This window comes from Phocoena phocoena, chromosome 1 (genome assembly GCF_963924675.1).
Source record: "Phocoena phocoena chromosome 1, mPhoPho1.1, whole genome shotgun sequence".
Taxonomy (NCBI): Eukaryota; Metazoa; Chordata; class Mammalia; order Artiodactyla; family Phocoenidae; genus Phocoena; species Phocoena phocoena.
This window is the reverse complement of record NC_089219.1, coordinates 11,633,765-11,656,554: the sequence shown is the minus strand read 5'-3', so window position 1 is coordinate 11,656,554 and position 22,790 is coordinate 11,633,765. Positions and strand designations below refer to the sequence as shown.

The window sequence follows — 22,790 nt, the reverse complement described above, 5'->3', positions numbered from 1 at the left end:
CTTTTGCCCATTTTTAAGTTGGGTTGTTTGGTTTCTTATTGTTGACTTTTAAGACTCATTTATTTTGTTTATTTATTTATTTTATTGAAGTGTAGTTGATTTACAATGTTGTGTTAATTTCTGCTGTACAGCAAAGTGATTCAGTTATACATATATATACATTCTTTTTAAAATATCCTTTTCCATTATGGTTTATCATAGGATACTGAATATAGTTCCCTGTGCTATACAGTAGGACCTTGTTGTTTATCCATCCTATATGTAACAGCTTACATCTGCTGACCTCAACCTCCCACTCCATCTCTCCCCCAACCCCCTGCCCCTTGGCAACCACAGTCTGTTCTCTATATCCATGAAGACTCATTTATTTTGGATACATGCTTACAGCATCTTTATTCATAATTGCCAAAAACTGGAAGCAACCAAGATGTGCTTTAAAAGGTAAATGGATAAACAAATTGTGGTATATCCATACAATGAAATATTAGTGATAAAAATAAATGAGTTATCAAATAACAAAAAGACATGGAGGAATCTTAAATGCATATTGCTTAGTGAAAGAACCTAGTCTGAAAAGGTTACATACTGTATGATTCCAACTGTATGAAATTCTGGAAAAAGTAAAACTATAAGGAGAGTAAAAGATCTGTGTTTGCCAGGGGCACAGGGGCTCTGGGGCTCAGGATGAAGAGGAGGGGCACAGGGGATTTTAGGGCAGTGAAAATATTTTTTATGATACTGTAATGATGGATACTTGTCACTATACGTTTGTCAAAACGAAAGAACGTACAACGCAAAGAGTGAACCCTAATGTAAACTATGGACTTAGTTAATAATAGCATATCAATATTGTTTCATCAGCTGTAACAAATGTACCGCACTAATGCATGACGTTAATAATAGGGGAAACGGTGTGTATTGGAGGCGTGGATATATGGGAACTCTCTGTATTCTCTGCTCAACTTCCTGTAAACCTAAAACTGTTCAAAAAAATAAAGTATTAAAAAAATTAAAACACATTAGTTCTTTGGAAAATGTCACCCACATCATCTTCATCACCATTCCCATTGATCTTTGTGTCCTTTGAACCTTTGATAACCCATAAATGAGAGGAATTCTGTGTGTTACATTTTGTTTTTCTCTTCCCAGGCTTCACTACTTTCAGTTCCTCAAAAACTGTCAAGCCATTATTAAGAAATCAAAGCAAGCAGGAAGTTTTAAATGACTCCACAAAATTGGGTGCGCCTCTACCACGTGTTAGGCCAGGAGACAGCTTCCTAGTTCTGCCCTATAACATCACTCGCTCCCTTTACCTGGAAAATTGCTAAATGCTACTACGGGGCAGATGCCCTGCTGCTAATACAGACTGACTGTATAAGCTCCATCCTACTGAGCTGTCCAACTATGAGATGAACTGTTATTTATTTATTATTATTATCCTTATCATCATCTAACATATTTTGAGGGCTTCCTGTGAACTGGGCCCTGCTGAAGCATTTTGTGTGCATTTTTTTCATGTAATCTGCATGATAGCCCTAAACAGGGGTTCTATTATTATCTCCATCTTAGAGATGAAGAAGCTGAGACTCAAAAGGTGAAGTGAGAGGACAGCATTACCTTGATACCAGACCCAGACAAAGACACTACAAGAAAACTACAGACCAATATCACTTATGAACACTGAGACCACAATCCTCAACAAAATATGAGGAAACTGAATCCAACAGCACATTAAAAGGATCATACACTATGACCAAGTGGGATTTATTCTTGGAACGCAGACTTGATGTTTCAACATATGAAAATCAATCCATGTAATAATACATCACATTAACAGAAAGAAGGGAAAAAATGATCATCTCAATTGATGTACAAAAAGCATTTGACAAAATGCAACACTCTTTCATGATAAAAGCACTCAACAAACAGGGAATAGAAGGAAATTACCTCAACATAATAATGGTCAAATATGAAAAAGCCCACAGGTAGCATCATACTCAAAGGTGAAAGACTGAAAGCTTTTCCTCTAAGATCAAGAATAAGATAAGGATACTTGCTTTTGCCACTTCTATTCAACAAAGTATTGGAAGTCCTAGCCAGAGCAATTAGGCAAGAAAAAGAAATAAAGGCATCCAAATTGGAAAGGAAGAAGTAAAATTATCTCTGTTCACAGACAACATGATCTTACATGTACAAAATCCTAAAGAGTCCATGAAAAACCACAACTCTCTTAGAACTAATAAACAAAATTCAGTAGCAAAATCGTAGGAGAGAAAATCAACACACAAATATCAGTTGTGTTTCTATATGCTCACAATGAACAATCTGGAAAGGAAGTTAAGAAAATAATTTCATTTCCAATAGCATCAAAAAGAATAACATATTTTCGGATAAATTTAACCAAGGTGGTAAAAGATGTGTACACTGAAAACTACAAAGTGCTGCTGAAAGAAATTAAAGACACAAATAAATGGAAAGACACCCTGTATTCACGGGTTGGAAGACTTAATATTGTTAAGATGTCATTACTATGCAGCAGGATCTACAGAGTCAATGTAATCCCTATCAAAATCCCAATAGCAGTTTTTGCAGAAATAGAAAAATCCATCCTAAAATTCATATGGAATCTCAGTGGAGCCCAAATAGCCAAAATAATCTTGAAAAAGAAAAGCAAAGCTGGAGGTCTCACACTTCCTGGTTTCAAAACTTACTGCATACAAAGCTACAGTAATCAAAACAGTGTGATACTGACATTAAGGTCAGGCACATAGACCAATAGAAGAGAATAGAGAGCACAGAAATAAAACTTTGCATATATGGTCAAATGATTTTGGACAAGGGTGCCAAGATTATTCAATGGGGAAAGAACAGTATTTTCAACAAATGATGCTGGGAAAGACTGCAAAAGAATTAAGTTGAACTCTTACCTTACACCATATACAAAAATTAACTCAAAGTGGATCAAAGACTTAAACGCAGTCTAAAACTATAAAACTTTTAGAGGAAAACACAGGAGGAAACCTTTATGACATTGGATTTGGCAATGCTTTTTTGGATATGATACCAAAAGCATAGGCAGCAAAAGCAAAAATAGATAAATTCAACTATATCAAAATTTAAAACTTCTGTGAATCAAAGGACACAATAAACAGGGTGAAAGGCCATCTAGAGAATGGGAGAAAATAGTTGCAAATCACAAATCTGAAAAAGGGTTAATACGAAGAATATATAGAGAACTATAACTCAACAACAATAACAAAAACCCCCCCAAATAACCTGATCAAATATGGGCAAAGAACTGGAATAGACATTTCTCCAGAGAAGATATACAAATGTCCAACAAGCATATAAAAAATGCTCATTACTAGTCATTAGGGAAATGCAAATCAAAACCACAGTGAGATACCACCTCATACCCATTAGGATGGCTACTATCAAAAACAAACAAACAGGGCTTCCCTGGTGGCGCAGTGGTTGAGAGTCCGCCTGCCGATGCAGGGGACGCGGGTTCATGCCCCGGTTCGGGAGGATCCCGCGTGCCGCGGAGCGTCTGGGCCCGTGAGCCATGGCCGCTGGGCCTGCGCATCTGGAGCCTGTGCTCTGCAGTGGGAGGGGCCGCAGCGGTGAGAGGCCCGCGTACGGCAAAAAAAAAAAAAAAAAAAAAAGAAAAACCAAACACACAGCAACAGAAAATAACAAGTGTTGGCAAGGATGTAGCGTAGGGGAACACTTATGCACTGCTGAGAATGTAAACCGGTGCAGCTGATATGAAAAACTGTATAGCGGCTTCTCAAAAAATTTAGAATAAAATTATCATATGATCCAGCAAGTCCACACCCGGGTATATACCCCAAAGAATTGAAAGCAGGAACTTAAAGAGATATTTGTACACTCATGTTTATAGTAGCATTATTCACAATTGCCAAAAGGTGGAAGCCACCCAAGTGCCCACTGACTGACGACTGGATAAGCAAAATGCGGTCCATCCATACAGTGGAATATTATTCAGTGTAGGAGGAAGGAAATTCTGACACATACTACAACACGGATGAACCGTGAGGACGTTATGTGAAATAAGTGTCACAAAAAGGCAAATTTTGTATGCTTCCACTTGTGTGAGGTACATAGCGTAGTCAAGCTCACAGAAACAAAATAGAATGGGGGCTGCCAGGGGCTGGGGAAGGGGGAAACGGGGAGTTGTTGTTTAATGGGTACAGTTTCAGTTTTGCAAGATGAAAAATTCTGAGACTGGTTACACAACAATGTGAATCACTTACAACCACTGATCTGTACACTTAAAAGTGGTTAAGACGGTAAAATGTAAATGTATTTTACCACGATTTAAAAAGTGGCTAAGATGGTGACTCACTCAACGTCAAGATGCTGGCACAGGGCGATGTCAGGGTTTGAACCCAAGTCTAATTCCAAAACCTGCACCTTTGATTTGTACCCTGCGATTTTCAGAGTGGAGAGTGATTTAATAATGAGAGAGGAGACAGGCAGGACCTAATATAGAAAGCAAGTGCATTTTTTAAAGGCTCCTGCATTTTAAATATCTTTAAAAAGTATATAGTGAGTCCATAAAATATTGAGACGTTTAAACATCTATTAACAATGACCATTCTGCTCTGATGACTCCTGCGCTTTGAGGAAGCCTCCCCAGGAAGCTTAGTTATGACGTTGCCCTGAGGTTCGCTGACGCTGTCGCTGAGGTTCGACGTGTACCTGGAACCGTCCTTTGGAGCTAGGTTTCAATCCTGCATCACCTGGAACTGGGAAGCCCCATCTCAGACCATAACCTCCCGATCCCGGCCTTCCTTATCCTCTCTCTTGTCCTCTCCTTGAGTCACATAGCCTTTGCTCCCCTTCCCCTCCCTGTGGGTAATGCCCTACACTCACCCAGCCTGGGCCCTGCTCAAGCCCACCAGCTCCTTCAAGTCCATCCCGGCCCCCAAACCCTCCTGCCACCCTCACACTCCTGTCCTGAGGCTGGCCCAGTGCCCTTTGGGCACCCCAGCCAGCAAGTCCCTGCTCTTAGGCTTTTCATTCTACTTTGACAACAGCCTCCTAGGTCTTCACCTCCTGCACCTGCCGGCATCCTCCATCTGCTTCTCCTGACCCTCCTCCATCCCTTTCCACGGCGCCTTCTGCCCAGCAGGCCCACCTGTGCAGCTACATCATGGGCTGATGGGCTCCTTGCCTCTGGTTTCTGGTTGGGTTTGGCCAATGGGGGGTTAGAGGTCAGAGGAGGGAGGAGAGAGGTTGGGGTACTTACTCCCCTGGCTTCCTTTCTGTGGGGCCACACAGCTTCCGTCAGAGGACTCTACCCAGCCCTCGGGGTCTCCGGGTGCCAGGAAATGCCCCTGCCCCTCAACCCTCAGCTCTGGGGGTGGGAACAGTCCTCACTCACACTAGCTCTGGGCCCTGCACTAACCTTTGTGGTTTCTCTGAGCCCTGCCCCCTCCCTGTGGAGGCCCTTCATGAAACTCCCGTCCATCACTCCACACCCCTGTGAATGTACCTTCAGCCCCCCGCCAGGACCTGGACTTCCCAGGCATGGAGAAGCTCTCAGATGGGACCTTCAAGGCTTCTCTTAGCTGCCAAGGGCCTCCGGGTGGTCCTGCCTTCACCCCACCCTGGTCTGGTCCCTCTCCTCAACCATCTCTGCTTTAGCATCCTCATCTTGACAGTGTAACTTCCGTCTAACATGTGAACGTGCTTACCATCCCCTCGGCCTAGAAACGCCTCCCCTTCCCCCTTCCTGTCCTTTATTGTCAAATGGCTTCAAGAGCGTTCCTTTCCCGCTGGGTCCTCAACCCACTGCCATTGCCCTCGGGGGCCTCCTCGGGCTCTCGGCCTCCCTGTGACATGTGACACAGTTGTCAGAGAGAGGCACGTGGCCTGATGGTTCAGGGGTTGGGGAAGCAGGACAATGTGGTGGTTATTAGACTGGGCTCGAGTCCAGCTCTCCTACTCCCTAGCAGGGTGACCTTGGGCAAGTGATACCTCAGTTTCCTCATCTGTAAGGTAACAAAAGGACAGTCTTATAAGTTACTGGTGACCTATAAATGATACATACAAAAGCCCTTAGGAGAGAACATATGGCAAATGTGAAATGTTCTCTATTAAGAGCAAGAGGATGGGCTCTGGAGTTAGAAAGCCTTGAGTTCAAGTCCCACCTCTGCTACCTTCCAGCTGTGCAGCCTGGGGCATGGTTCTTTGCTTCTCTTCAGTTGCTCCCTGAGCAGCAAAAATGAGTTTGATAAGCTGGGCTTCGTAGGATTGACAAAAGGTACTGCTTGGTGAAATGTTCAAAGGAGTGGGATAACATTTTTTTTTTTTTTTTTTTGCGGTACGTGGGACTCTCACTGTCGTGGCCTCTCCCGTTGCGGAGCACAGGCTCCGGACACACAGGCTCAGCGGCCATGGCTCACGGGCGCAGCTGCTCCGCGGCATGTGGGATCTTCCCGGACCCGGGGCACAAACCCGTGTCCCCTACATCGGCAGGCGGACTCTCAACCACTGCGCCACCAGGGAAGCCCAAGGGATAACATTTTTGAAATTAACTCGTGTGTGTGTGTGCGTGTGCGTGTGTGTGTGTGTGTTATCTATTTCTTTTAACCTTTTGGTTCTTGGTTATCCCATCCCCCAGCCCCATCCCCCCACTGCCTCAGGAAAGGGATGTAGTGCAGAAATAGTAAAAAAAATGGGGTTTTCAAAAGAATAAGGAAATGAGGAAATGGCCAGGCGCTGGTGAGACGACGAGTCTGGGAGTGGAAGGAAAGAAGAAGCTTCTCTGCTTCCCTGTCAGCTGGATCCTTCCTCCCCGGTCTCCCCGGGAGAGCCCTGTGGACCGGCAAGGCCTCAGGAGAGGCTGGTCCTGAAATCAGACTGCCCGAGCGTGGTTCACAGTGCCCCAGCCTCCCTCTGTGACCTCGGGCAGGATACTCAGCCTATCTGTGCCTCAACGCCCTCATCTGTAAAGTGGGGCAAACAACACTAACCTCCTAAGGATGAAATGAGTTAGTACACTCGAAAGTGCCAAGAACAGTACCTGGCACAAAGCAAGCTGTCTCTGTTATTAATACCCTCAGCCTGGCAACAGCTCTCTGGCTCCCTCACCTCTCTGACTGCTTCCAGGTCTCCACGTCGGGCTGCTCTCCCCTCAGATGTCCATTTCCTCCTCACTCTGTCCATGGGCTGGGGCCACTGTACCACCCCCTCGATTCGCAGATGTGTATTCCCAACCCCTGGTTCATCTCCAGGCCCCAAACTGCCTGGCTGCTTCCTGGATGTTGAGGTGCTCGTCAACCAATCCTGCTTCTTCCCCTCTTGGTAATGGTGTTATCACCTTCCAGCTCATCCAGCCATCTTTCTCCATGGCCTGTGGCATTGATCCTACTGATTCCTCCAGAAGGCTCTCAGACCAGTCCCAAAGCAACGGTCCAGTCAGGTGGTAGTATTAATGTGGTGGGCAGAATGGTCTCCCAAAGATGCCCATGCCCTGATCCCCAGAACCTGGGAATATGCTCCATTATGTGGCAAAAGGGACTGTGCAGATATCAAGGTTACTAATCAGTGCTCTTAAAAGAGCACTGGGGACTTCCCTGGTGGCGCAGTGGTTAAGAATCCACCTGCCAGTGCAGAGGACACAGGTTCGAGCCCTGGTCCGGGAAGATCCCACATGCCACGGAGCAACGAAGCCTGTGTGCCACAACTACCGAGCCTGCGCTCCAGAGCCCACAAGCCACAACTACTGAGCCCACGTGCCACAGCTACTGAGTCTGCACGCCTAGAGCCCGTGCTCCGCAACAAGAGAAGCCACTGCAATGAGAAGCCCGTGCACCGCAACAAAGAGTAGCCCCCGCTCGCCGCAACTAGAGAAAGCCCGCGCACAGCGACGAAGACCAAACACAGCCAAAAAAAAAAAAAAAATTAAAAAAAAGAGGGAGACTATCCTGGGTTATCCAGGTGGGACTAATCTAATCCCACCAGTCCTTATAAGCAGAGAACTTACTCTGGCTGGATTGGAGAGATGAGTGGTGGTTCTTGCTGGGCCCCCACTTAACAGCCCCAATGCTCCTCTTCCTGGGAAAGCACTAGGTCAACGTTTCCTCTTTACCCAAATCCCCCACTAGATGGCGCCACCTCAGCCTGTTGCATGAATGAGGATCACGAGAACATTCATCTCACATTTCACTGACAGCCCCCATTCTGGATTCCACAGGGTGGAATTTCCCTGGCTTAGTCAATTATCTTGTTATCGCAGTTAACTGAGAATTTCCAATTTAGATATTAGATGTTCCCAAAGCTAAATTTACACTCAAAAAGTGAAGCTTCTTTTTTTAGAAGCTTGAGTCAGCTCAGTCTGAAACTCAGCCCCACCTCCCCCGACTAGCTGTGTGATTTGGGCCAGTTCCTTAACCTTTCTGAGTCCCATTTCCATGTCATCAAATGAGGATAATAATGATAATAGTAGTTCTCACCTGCACAGGATTTGTTCTGAGGATATAATTCTATAAATATATATACAGAACATACATAGATGATGTATAAAGCCATGTGAGATACAGTAAGTAGTCCATAAATGTATGCTGTAGCTGTTTGTATTACGTATGCTATTCAAAAGATTATTATCTTTCTTTCATCTCACATCCATCAGAATGGCTACTATAAAAAAAAACGGGAAATAACAAGTGTTGGTGAGGACGCAGGGAAAGTGGAACCCTTGTGCACTGTTGTGAGAATGTAAATTGGTGCAGCCACTATGGAAAACAGCATGGCGGTTCCTCAAACAATTAAAAATAAAATTATCATATGATCCAGCAAGTCTAATTTGGGGTACATATCCCAAAGAACTGAAAGCAGGGGCTTGAAGAGATATTTATACACCCACGTTCATAGCATTGTTTGCAACAGCCAAAAGGTGGAAACAACCCAAGTGTCCATCGGTAGATGAGTGAATAAACAAAATGTGGTGAATCCACACAATGGAATATCATTCAGCCTTAAAAAAGGAAGGATATTTGGACACATGCCACAGCATGGATGAACCTTAAGGACGTTATACTCGGTGAAAGAAGCCAGTCACGAAAAGACAAATACTGTTATGATTCTACCTCTGTGAGATACCCAGAGTAGTCAAGGTCATAGAGACAGAAAGCAGAATGGTGGTTGCCGGGGGCTGGGATGGGGGGGCACGGGGAGCTGTTTCATGGGTGCAGTTTCAGTTCTGCAAGATTCAAAGAGTTCTGGAGACGGGTGGGGGTGACGGCTGCACGACACTGTGAACAGATTTAACGCCACACTTAATCAAAGTGGTTAAGATGGTGGCTTTTATGTTATGCACGTCTTACCACAATAAAAAAAATGCGAAAAATGAGATCACGATCTAGCCCTTTCCTCGGAACTTTTTCCTCTTGGAAGCCCTCCATCTGCCGGTGAGAAACTAGGTCCATCAGTTGCTGCGGTGGGAACTGACCAATGAAATCGGCCACCAGTTCCCAAACAGGGGACAAAACATTCCCTGAGGACTGGCGAGACCAAACAGGTGAACCCCCAGAGCGAGGAGCACTTGGGGAGAAGCCAGGGGTGAGGTGGCGGTGAGGGGGCGGACGGGAGCACGACCCAGGCGGGAGGACAAGTGGGATGCAGATGGGGAGCCAGCAAGTGCACCCTCCCAGGCCTGTTCCATTCCGTGGATTTCCCCACAGAGAGTCCACCTGTCACCTTATGTCTCAAGATGTAGGTGTTCGCTTAGAATAAGAGAAATGTGAATTAAAATGACACAGGTACCCTACTTCACCCCGTAGATCAGTGCAGATCCAACGGGTGGTCAGCACCCTAGGCTGGGGAGGGAGTGGGAGATGGGCGTCCACTGCTGGCAGGACACCACATCCGGAAACCTCTGGTGGGCAATGTGGCCATGCCCATCAGAGTTACAGCTGTATGCGTCCTTTGACAGAGCAGACATACCTGGACGTCCGTGAAATGATGCAAGTAATAGGACAATCCCAGCAGCCTTGTTTAATAATAATAAACAAGATTATGATGTAGGCTCTGGTTCTTTTCTGAGTGGCAGCCCAGAACTGGCAGGGGCCAGGAAAAGGGACGAGAGTCATCTGGCTGGATGGTATCTGGTGTGTGTGTGTGAGATTCAGTCTGGTTCACGACCCTCAGATCCCACGCGAGAAGGGCTGACCCAGGCTGGAGAGATGGCTCCACCCATGAGAAAGGAGCCGGCTGGCAGGACACTGACCACCGAGGGTGGAGGTGCGGACACCAGCATTTCATCCCCCTGTCATGTCTGTTCTTTCTTTTTCTCCTCCATCTCCACCCTCCCAGCTGCAGCCCTGTGCTGACTTGGGCTGTCCTAGAGCTCAGTCTTCTAGGGATCCTGGAACCTCCCCAGGGTGGGACTGGGGGAGTCCCTGGGGAGGGGGTAGGGTCAGTCAGCCCTTCATTGTTTAACCTTCGCTTCTCTTTTCCTCAAAACAAGGTTTATTGAAATAATACACACACACACACACACACACACACACACACACACACACACACACAAGCAGGAGCTCTGCTGATCAAGAAGGGAGAGGGAGGGAACCCTGATGGTGGGGTTCTCAAAGTGTGGTCCTGGAACCAACTCCAGGGGACTCCATTCCCCCCACCTGAACCTGGGGAGCATATAAATGTGAAGATTCCTGGGCCTTACCCCGAACCCACTGGGTCAGAATGTCTAGGAGTTCATGTTTAACAACCACTCTTAAACATATGGAAAATCCAACAACCACTGGCTTGGTGTCTCTTCATTCTGGAAGAATTGAGCCCCTTTCTCAGCAGAGTTTAAATAACAGCCATATCCAACTCTAAAAATTACAGTTTACAAGGCACATCAAATCATATAAATTACAACTCGCAAGGTTTAGCTGTGAAATGGGCAAGGCTGAGGCTTTTGAGCCGTGTAAGATGGGAGAGGGGAGATTGTGAAGAGCTCCTGATGGCTTGTCCGCACACAGCAGCCGGGATGTTCACTGGCAGGTCTCCCCCTTGTTTACCATCCTTCAAGCCTTCTTCCCATTGCTTTTCAGATAAAGATCAAAACCCTTATGGTGACATGAAGGAGGCCTACTTGTCACTTAGCCCTCCTCCTTCCCACTCTGACTCTGGACGCCCTGGTTTTCTCTCAGTCCCTTGGGCTCACAATACGTTCTTCCACCCCAGGGCCTTTGCACATGCCATTCCCTTCTCCTTTTGTCCAGTTAAGTCCTCCTTGTCTTCCATATTCCTTTCCTTTACAGCCCCAATGTTGGAATGGAATTAGTCACACCTTTGTGGGATCATTTGACTTATTTCTCTCTTTCCTGGCAGCTTCCTGATTGCAGGGACCATGTCCAGTTCTGCCATCGCTGTACCCCTAGACTTGGCTTGGTGCTGAGGCTCTGGGTAAATACTGTGCAAATAATGAGTGATAACAACAGTTATCACTGTTGACTATAAACAGTTCTCACTAGCCTGGCTATAAACAGGCTTCCTATTGCCTTTAGGGAACCAAACTCCTTACAGGATATAGAAAAAAAGTCTGGACGGTAAAACCCTGCAACTATCAATATTGATTTTTCCCTGAGCCAAATGATTACAAGTGACTTTTATTTTCTTCCTTATATTTTCCTTTCTCCCAATTTTTAAAAACAAGAAGCATGTAACTACCTTCCATTATCGGAAAGAGTAAATGATGTTGAAATACTACGATACCAATAGTCAAAACAACATGTCAGCCTTGCTGATGAGAAGAAATCTTTAGAAGCATGACTGCCTGTTCTTTAGGATTGATCCAGGCAAATAAAACAAACAATCTTTTTTATTTGCTAGATGTAACCTCTGGGTAATTGCAAGGATGAATTTTTATTAATATAAATCCCTGAATTTTATTTAGTGGAATGACCTCTACTGGCCTCAATAACATAAACTATAAATTGACTACTGAATTATTCCTCGGGATGGCTCATAGCTGATCAGGGGTGATTCTTCTGATCAGAAAGGCCCAATGAAGTCAGCAGAAGGGCAACTTTTACCTTGTTTTATAAAACTGGAAAATGTTGACATGTCTGTAGGTTTCAATTCTTCAAAATTCTTCAGAATGGACCCACGTCCCCACACCCCTCTTCGGAGCAAATCTCCTCTCCCATTTAAGCTTTGGGAAGATGATTTGTCTAAGAGAAGACAGAAGCGCCCATCAAAAGTCTATCCCCAAAACGCTTGGCAATTCATGTATCAGCTGTCCTCCAGGGAGCGCAAATGAGCTCGTGCTTCTGGAAATGCAACTGATTCCTTCATAAATCAATGTGACTGTAGCTGGCAGCAGTGATGTATTTCTTTTCCTTTCTTTTCTTTTTTTTTGCGGTACGCGGGCCTCTCACTGCTGTGGCCTCTCCCGTTGCGGAGCACAGGCTCCGGACGCGCAGGCTCAGCGGCCATGGCTCACGGGCCCAGCCGCTCTGCGGCATGTGGGATCTTCCCGGACCGGGGCACGAACCCGTGTCCCCTGCATCGGCAGGCGGACTCTCAACCACTGCGCCACCAGGGAAGCCCAGTGACGTATTTCTTAAGCTAAGTCCAAGGAGCAGTAAGCAGTCAATTATTTTTATACAATGAATGCAACTCAATTTCTGTCTAGTTAATAACTGTCCTCATTGGTTCCCTTTTCCAAATGGCTTATTAATGTCAGTGGATCCTCATCTCAACCCTGTGCACCTCTGAGGATTCTTCTCAGTCTCTGTTTTATGAGACCATAATAATGATCATTGTGTCATTTACTGAGCACCACATGCCAGGCTCTTTATGTGCATTTCTCACTTAATCCTCAGAATAATCCTGTGAGGTAAGGGGTTTACAGACAGGGAAAAGGAGCTCAGAGTGATTAAGTAATTTGGCTGAAGTCACTCAGCCACAAAGGAGCCTAACGAGATTCAAGCCCAGGTCTGTCTATCTCCAAAGCCTGTGCTTTTAAAAATTACTACAGTTTTCTAATATCATAGTCAGGTTCAAAACAGAGATCTCTGTCTCTACTTTAGCCAGACAGGAAATAAAACTACCCCAAATCTATGCCTTGTTAGGATAAAGTGCTTCTTCTTCTTCTTTTTCCTCCCACTTTGCACACTGCACAGATTTTCTGTGTCCTTGAAGGGAGACCGTATCATGGAGGAGAATCTCACGAGGAGGTTCATGGAGTTATCTTTAAATCTGTTGAGTTTACAATAAACATTCTCAGAAAACGAGGAATAAGGGGGGAAGTTTCGCACTTCGTAAGAACATGTATAAAAACCCTACAGCTAACCTCGTACTTAACGGTGAAGGACTGACTGCTTTCCCCTAAGGTCAGGAACAAGCGAATATAAGGATTTATACACGGCTCTTGTTCAGCAGAGTCCTGAAGTCTTAACCAGGGAAATAAAGCAAGGAAAAGAAGATTAAAGGCATTCACATCTCCTTTTCTGAAAGGAGAAATAAAATTGTTCTTATCTGCAGATAACATGATTGTTTATGTATAAAATCCCAAGAAATCTACAAAAGCCCTTATATAAGAAAGTGCGGTTAAGGTTGCAAGATACCAAGAAGCATACAAAAATCAACTGTTTTTCTATGTACTGTCAATGAACATGTGGACACCAAAATTAAAAATATAATACCATTTACAATCACTCAAAAAAAAAAAAGAGAGAAATACTTAAGTGTAAATCTAACAAAACATGTACAGGACTCGTATGCTGAAAACTACAAAACACTCACGAGAGACACTGAATAAATGGAGAAATATACCATGTTCATGAATTGGAAGACAATGTATATCAATTATTCTCACATTGATATATAGGATTAAACACAATTCGAATCAAAATTACAGCATGATATTTTGTATATACAGACAGGCTTACGCTAAAATGGAAAGGCAAAGGAACTAGAATAGGTTAAAAAAATTTTTTTAAAGAAAAGTGGGAGGACTCACTCTACCTGATTTAAGACTTATATAGCGACAGTAATCAAGGCTGTGTCATAATGGTAGAGGGACTGACACATAGATCCATGAAGCATAATAGGGAACTAAGAAATAGGCCCCATAGAAAGTATGGCCAGATTATTTTTGACAAACCTGCAAAGCAATTCAATGGAGAAAGGATAGTCTTTTCAACAAATGGTTCTGGAACAACTAAATGTCCACATGCAATAAAAATGAACTTTGACCTAAATCTCACATCATAAACAACAGTGAACCCAAAATGGTTCATAGATTTAAACATAAAACTTGGGCTTCCCTGGTGGCGCAGTGGTTGGGGGTCTCCCTGCAGATGTGGGGGACGTGGGTTCGTGCCCCGGTCCGGGAAGATCCCACATGCCGCGGAGCGGCTGGGCCTGTGAACCATGGCCGCTGAGCCTGCGCGTCCGGAGCCTGTGCTCTGCGGCAGAAGAGGCCACAGCAGTGAGAGGCCCGCGTACCGCAAAAAAAAAAGCATAAACATAAAACTATAAAACATTTAGAAGAAAACATAAGAGAAAATCCTCAGGGTCAGGGACCTGGTGGCATGTTCTTAGACATGACACTAAAAGCATGATCTATAAAAGAAAAAAATAACTACCTGGACTTCATCAAAAGTTAAAACTTTTGCTCTGTGAAATATTCTGCTAAGAGAATGAAAAGATAAGCTATGGATGCGAGAAAATATTTGCAAAACATCTATCTGACAAGGGACTCACATCTAAAATACATAAAGAATTCTCAAAACTCAATGGTAAAAAACCAAACAATTCGATTAGAAATGCTTACAAGACATGAAGAGATATTTCACCGAAGAGGATATGCAGACGGCAAATACGTACATGAAAAGACATTTAACATCACTATCGATTTGGGAAATGCAAGTTAAGACTATGATGAGATACCACTACACACTTACTAAAACAGCTAAAATGAAAAACAGTGTTTATGCTAATGGCTGGTGAGGATGTGTCTCATCCATTGCTGGTGGAAATGAAAAATGGTACAGCCACGCTGGATAAGCCTGGCAGTTTCTTTACAAACCGAATATATATTAACATATGTGTTAATCCATGCAATCATAGTCCTGAGCATTTATCGCAGAGAAATAAAAACTTATGTTCACACAAAAACCTGTACACGAATGTTTATAGTAGATTTGTTTGTAATAGCCCCAAATGGAATCAAAATGCCCTTCAAAAAGTTAATGGTTAAATATAGGTGATACGTCCATACCGTGGACTATTACTCAGCAATGAAAGAACAAGCTAATAACCTAAATGGATGTCAAGGGCATTAAACTGAGTAAAAAAAAAAAAACAATCAATCGCAAAGGTCATACATAAATGATGAAAATTATAGAGACGGAGAACAGATTAGTGGTTTTCGGGGCGTGGGGACGATGGTGGGAGGAGGAATTGTGACTATAAAAGGAGTATCACAAGGGACATCCCTGATGATGGAATATTTCTATATTTTGATGGCCACACACAAATCCACACGTGGTAAAATGGCACAGAACTCCACACAGGCTTCGTGCCATTCTCTCTACGATTTGTGCATCTATAATTATTTCAAAATAAAGTTTTAAAAAATCTGTCGAGTGAAGTCTGGGAGAGGTCTGCCTTTCACAGTCGTAAAGGGATTCCGTTGCATTTCTCTTTCCGCTTCAATATTTTAATCCCTTTCAAAATTTTTAAAGGCTCAAAGCCACTGTTTTTATAATTTCTTACTTACAATTTCTAATAACTTCCTTGACTGTCAATGAGCTGGGACTGTGGACCAAGCCACAGCTAATTCAGAGAATGAAATGAAATGAGAGAGTGCTGAGGCCATGCCCAGGGCTTACCCTGATTTACTACTTGAAGGTGTGGGGGCGGGGGAGGGCTCTGAAGGGCCCACGGTCTCCAGAAGCTCTAGAAAGGGCAAGAGGCCATTGCTCAAGCTGGGCACTTCAGGTGGCTGTGGCTGCCAGACGCGGAGCAGGTGTAGGTCAAGCATCAGCTCTACGCCCGCCTTCCAAACCGCACCATCAGGGTGGGACGCTGCAGACACAGTCAGCAAAGGACAGAGGGCCCATCGCACGTTGCTCATTCGCACCACATGTGCCAGGGAGACCCAGCACATGCGGGGATTAGTTATTGGTGGCACACCGAGGAAGGCTGGGACTGTTAGCCAGAGGCTGTGCTTTAGAAGAGATTGGAGTCCACAGAACAGTAAGGACTTTTGGTGGCGTGAGGGGCAGGGAGGGTCGGGGACTGGGTAGGAAGAGGTCTTACCTCTAAAACAAGGTCTGAATCTTCATGTCTTCCAATCGTAGTGCTTTTATTCAGGACAAAAAAGCCTTCTGCGCTCTTTAGATAGGCTCTCATGCTCTCTGCTTCCCCTATAAAAGGTTTACAGAAAACAATTCTGTTAGAAAAATACAGTCCTCTAATTATTCAGTATCATATTTAGAATGAATGGAACACACCATAATGTCCACAGGAGAAGTCAGCAGAGGTAGGAGTGGATAGCTGGATTTAACAATGATCACGATTACAATTCTGCACATTTTTAAGACTGTCTTTTTAACAGTGATATCCGGCATAGATGAGCTTGGTTCTGATCACAAGAGGACGTCCTTTATGTAACTCAGAGCACAAACAAGCAGCAGCAAAAAAAAAAAAAACCAAACAAATCTGAATTCCACTGATAACCGCTCTCCACCTCCCATTAAGCTTAGTTTGGGGTTAGTTATCTGACAGAATCAAGGGCTCAGTGTTACTACCCCACCACTTACTAGCTCTGTGACTCTGGGTGAGTTACTTATTCTCTCTCTATGCCTCTGTTCCCTCATCTGTAAAATGGGGCTAATAATACTCTGTATCCCAAAGAGTTTTGTCAGAATTAAATGTGAAGCATCTCGAATGGTGATTGCTACACTAAACACCCATTTGTCCTACTGTGATTATGACTGTTATTAATCTTGGGCTTCTGAACTTTGACTCAAGGAACCCCAACTTCTACAGAGCTTCCTAAAGTGTGGAAGAGCCAGTCATCAAGGAAATGGGCATTAGAAGATACTTTCTTTTTAAGTCACAGCATTCCTTCATATATTTAGGTTGAAAGAAAAAAGATTTCCAAAGACAAAATATCAAGATTATAGCTTGGCTGTACGGTCAAGACTCTGTACATATCTTTTCCTGACATTTTATTATGAAAATGTCAAACACACAGAAAAGTTGAAAGAAGTGGATGGTGAACTTCTATATAACCAACACCCAGATTCTACAATCGACATTTTGCTATATTTGCTTTATCACATATCTACCCATCTATACATTTTATATTTTAATGCATTTCAAAGTAAATCCTATACATGTTTTTAAATTTTATTTATTTATTTATTTATTTTTGGCTGTGTTGGGTCTTCGTTTCTGTGCGAGGGCTTTCTCTAGTTGTGGCAAGCGGGGGCCACTCTTCATCGCGGTGCGCAGGCCTCTCACTATCGCAGCCTCTCTTGTTGCGGAGCACAGGCTCCAGACGCGCAGGCTCAGTAGTTGTGGCTCACGGGCCTAGCTGCTCCGCAGCATGTGGGATCTTCCCAGACCAGGGCTCGAACCCGTGTCCCCTGCATTGGCAGGCAGATTCTCAACCACTGCGCCACCAGGGAAGCCCTATACATGTTTTTTAAAACATAAACATTTCAGTGACTTCAGTAGGTTCCAAGATGTTGATGATAATTCACATGATATTTGAATTCTGATCCATCTCAATGCCATGTCAAAGAAAGTCTCTTTTTTTTTTTTGGCTGTGTTGGGTCTTCATTGCTGCATGTGGGCTTTCTCTAGTTGCGGCGAGCAGAGGCTACTCTTCCTCACAGTGCGCAGGCTTCTCATTGAGGTGGTTTCTCCTGTCGCGGAGCATGGGCTCTAGGTGTGCAGGCTTCAGTAGTTGCAGCACGTGGGCTCAGTAGTTGTGGCACGCGGGCCCTAGGGTGCATGGGCTTCAGTAGTTGTGGCTCACGGGCCCAGCCGCACCGAGGCATGTGGGATCTTCCCAGACCAGGGCTCGAACCCCTGTCCCCTGCATTGGCAGGAGGATTCTTAACCACTGAGCCACCAGGGAAGTCCCCAAGTCTCTTTTCAACTGAAAGATCACTGAAGTGTGAAGTTGTTAAGACTGTGGATAAAAACAAAAATCATCTAGGTGTGACCGTGGAGGGTCTCCGGTCTGGCTCTGCTTTCCATCAACATTTCCATCATCATTTCATCACTGAATCCCTACTAAGTGCCAGGCACAGGGCTATCCTTTTACATACATGGCCTCTTTTCATCCTCAGAACAACCCTGCGAGGTAGGTGTCAGTATTGTCCCGCTTTACAAATGAGGAAACTGAGACTCAGAGAAGTTAAGGTCACACAATAGTAAGTGTGTGACAGCTCTGGGCCTTTGCATGTAACCAGTGTACAAACCTCCATTGTTGCTGGTGGGGCAGAGTAGGGGTGGGGGAATTGCACTGTCTGCTGACACTTGGGACATGTAATAAAAGAAAGTCCTTGAAACCAGCATTCATCCTCTGAAAGGAAGATGAGACCCTACCTGAGGGTAAGAGAAATAAAAACAAGCAGGATAGTTTATATTTGTAAACTTTGAGGCCTGTGCATGTCCCACAAATATTGATGCTTTCGGGCTTCCCTGGTGGCGCAGTGGTTGAGAGTCCGCCTGCCGATGCAGGAGACACGGGTTCGTGCCCCGGTCCGGGAAGATCCCACATGCTGTGGAGTGGCTGGGCCCGTGAGCCATGGCCGCTGAGCCTGTTTATCTGGAGCCTGTGCTCCACAACGGGAGAGGCCACAACAGTGAGAGGCCTGCGTACAGCAAAAAAAAAAAAAAAAAAAAAAAAAATATATATATATATATGCTTTCATATAATGAGAAATAAATTTTATTAAGTTCGCTGTCATGTATATAGGGGAAAAGACATTTCCTCTTCCCAAAGAACCATGCCCTGTTGCCCTCAGTTATTAATTTTCAATTGCAGAGAACCATGTTATCAAGCAACACATTCAAGTCGAATTAATCTAAAATGTAAACTTTCAAGAAAAGTCTCTTCTGCAGGAAAACCACAGGAAATGCCACTAATCTAAAACTTAAACTTGGATCATGCGCATATTTGTGTTTTAGCTCTCACCCCAGACGTCCCCAAGGCTGGGGTCTTCTCTCTGCTCAGACGTCCCCCCTTGGGGCAACCATCTGACCACTCTGGCTAAAGCCACCCTCAGTCATGTTATTCCCCTGCTGGTTTTCCCCTGCTGTGTTTCCTTCCTTGTACTTATCATTCTCTGACATGTTCTGTTCCTTTATTTAGTTATGCTTGCTGTTTCTCTTTCACTAAGATATATGTTCCTGGAAAACCAGAACTGTGTTCATTTTGTTAAGAAGCGATTCTTCGTGGGTATTTTGTGTTTGTACCCATCTTCAGAGCAAAGGCATTGAAAGATTTTGTCCTGCACTAACTTTCCGAGGAGGCTTGTATGGCAAACAGCCTGGGAGGATATAGGTAATGTTTATAATAAAGATAACGGCTCCTTCTGGGGCAAAAGTTGGGCAGGTTTGCTAGCAGCCCCTTTCAAAGATTGCAGTTTCCTAAGTTTGGAGTTCCTTACCTGGCACACAGACCCACTGTGGGCACAGCATCCACACTGGCTGTTTGCACCACCCCGAGGGACTTTCCGGGCAACAGGAACCAATGTGCATATGCAGCTCTGGCTGCCTGTTATGTCGGCTGTGCTGTGAGTAATAAAGTTCTTTGCTTCTGGCCCAGGAGTCTCTTGTCTTCTGCCAGTAACTATAAGCTGGGCAGGCTAACTTACTAACTTTCAAACAGGGTAAAACGTCAGACCCTTTGCAGTTCCTGCCAGTTCTGTGCATTACCCCTTCTCCAGGGTAGGGGGCGGTGGGGGGGCAGCACCTGACACATAGTAGGTGCTTGGTAAACCCTAGCTGAGTGAATGAAAATACAAATGACACCTCAAAGCAAGTCAGTACAGCCAGCTGGCTAGGAAGCTTTGATAGTAACTACCTTTCATTTTTCCTGTCAGTATCTATCTTAGATGACTCCTTGGAAAACCTAAATTCTATCTCTTTAGCTTTTGGATTGGACAATATTTCTCCACATTAATTTTGCCCTGTGCATCACTTCCTTGCCTGAAAACACTGTAAAAGTAATTTGAATGTGTTTAGCTCTGTGAATTCGTTCTTACCCAGTGCCATGGAGCACCAGCCACAGTAAAGAGCAAGAGCTTCAATCATCTGCATCCCCCCTGACCACTTTGGATGGCTCAGACTTGGGATATAGGAGCGAACTTTCTTTTGAGGTTTACAGTGGCCTCAAAGTTCCTTAAAGAAGGAGAGTTCAGGTAAGGGGCGGTGTGTGTGTGTGTGTGTGTGTGTGTCTCTGACCATTGGGTGGGTGTTGTCCATAAATCAGGGGAAACAGGGATTCCTCTCTTAATCCCAGCTATACCCACAGGACATCCAAGAGCTGGTGCCCAGGAGACGCCTAAAGCTCCCGTGCCGGCTACCTTGGGGGGCGAGGTAGGGGCTGCACTTAGGAAGGAACGGTTGGTGTTGGGGCACCTTCTCTGGGGGTGCTCCTGGCGACCCAAGCCTGGATCAGAGAGTTCGGACTCGGGTGGGGCCGGGTCCCCTGCCTACCGCAACGCCCTTGACCTCGCAGGGCTGGACTCCTCCGGCCCAGGTTTCCGCCCGCCGCCTCCTCGCGCGCCGCTCTCACCTGGCCAGAGGAAGAAGCCCACGCCTCGTCCTCCGCCGAGAGCCCTGACCGCTCGGGAGGCGCCGGGCCCGCTCTGGGCGAAGCCGCCCGGCCGCACTCCCGCGGAGTCTCCAGCCTGCGGCCCACAGCCCGCGCACCCGCCCGGCCTGTGTACGCGCGTCGCCACGGCAACGCCACCCAGCCGGCAGTGCTGGTGAGGGGCGTGGCGTGCGCGGCGCCAGAGGGCGAGGGGCGGTGCGCTGGGAGCACCCGGCCAATTACAGCCCGCTGCAGCGCTGCGAGCCCTCCCCGACCTGCCGCGTAGAGGTCCCCAGCCCCGTTTCAAGGATGGGGAAACAGGCTCAGTGTTCACAGAAGTAGCCCAAAGTTTTACAGCGTGGGAGGGTAATGGAGCTGAACCACGAGAAGCTTGGAGGTTAGTATCCCCGTCCCACCCGAATCTCTAGTTCTCTCTGTTGTGGAGGAGAAAATAGAGTAAGCTAGGGGGACCATGACTTCTGGTGGTGGGGGTGGAGATGGGAGATGGGTGGGGTGGAGGGAACAATTTTGAAAGAATGAAAGATTCTTCCACGTGCTAGGGAAAGGGTATTTACAAGCCCACAACCTTACTGTTCCTGTCCTTCCCTGTCAAAACTCACGTTTATTCATTCATGTGTTCTTTACTTCAACAAACATCACCTGAGTCCCTACAAGTGTCAGACGGTGGCCCCAGTGTTGACCTGGATCAGATCCTTAAGAAGCCCCCCCGCACCCCCCATGGGCACGGGACTGGGGGGAAGGAGCGTGTGGTGAAGACATGCAAATCCCAACTATCTCCCCTCACCCCATGTCACCTTTTTCAGATCAACCCCTTTGGTCTGGGAGCAGAACAGCCCTGCTGACTACCTACAGAATGCCTCATTTCCCTGGCAGGAAATGACTGAGAAGGTGCCCCAAGACAAACTCAAAATATTCATCTAAGAAAGATGAAAGATGGCAGACTCCACTCTAGTCAATTAGAAGAAGATATAAGAGAGGAAAACCATGGAAATCGATATGGGATGGAATATATGGTAAAGATGCTCCCACATGCCTAGAAGCTCTTAGAAATGCACATTCCCTGGCACAGACCTCAGAGATTCTGATTAAGCAGCTCTGGAGCATGGTCCAGGAATGAATTTGTTGCATTCTTGCAAATTCCTTGTTAAAAGCTTGGCAAAACCTCAGGATTTATTCAACCCTGCAGTTGAATCGCAGAGCCCTCCCAGAACTTGTCCCTGGAAATCTCTTCCAGGCCCTCAGTCTGCCTGGAAGGTTCTGCCTGGGTTAGTTTTCTTCGACCAGAAAGACCCTAGGAAAGTATGAGGAGTGACCACAGAGGCTGGGGCCCTGAGTGGTAACTTCAGGTGAACAGAGAGGGTCAGGCTCACCTCTCCAGGCACATTTCTGCCTCAGGGCCTTTGCAGTTACTGTTTCTTCTCCCTACCAGGGACTTCCCCCAGGGATCTCCTCCAGCTCCTTTAGATTTTTACTCAAATATCACCCTATTTAAAATGGTCTTGGAATTCCCTGGCGGTCCAGTGGTTAGGACTCGGTGCCTTCACTGCCCGGTTCGATCCCTGGTCCATCCTGCAAGCCCCATGACGCCACCAAAAAAACCAAAAAATCCCCCAAAAACATGAATAACAAAACAAAATAAACACCTCACTCTATTGCTCTTCCCTTCATCTTACCACTCCTCTAACGTGCTATTTATTTAGTTTCCTTATCTTATTTGTTGTCAGTCTCCCCACTCCCAACACCCCCCTGCCCTCCAGCTTAAGCTCCATGAGGGCAGGGATTTCTTTTTCTCTTTTGTTCACTACTGTATCACCAGTACCTAGAACAGTGCCTGAATGAATGAATGAGTGAATGAACAGGGGCAGCCCTTGCCACCCGCCCACAGCCTTGCCTCTCCTACCTCGAGCTGCTGAGCTGAACTGTCCTTACCCCAGGACCTAGGCTT

General features: G+C 45.6%; 1 protein-coding gene across 1 annotated transcript in view; it reads right to left on the bottom strand.

The window, feature by feature from the left end:
• Positions 1-16,398, bottom strand: part of FHAD1 (forkhead associated phosphopeptide binding domain 1) — a 133,441-nt gene extending 117,043 nt beyond the window's left edge. Inside the window, 1 exon segment of the mRNA XM_065872624.1 lies at positions 16,306-16,398. Coding sequence (XP_065728696.1) covers positions 16,306-16,398 — 93 coding nt within the window.
• Between the last annotated feature and the right edge of the window lie 6,392 nt (positions 16,399-22,790).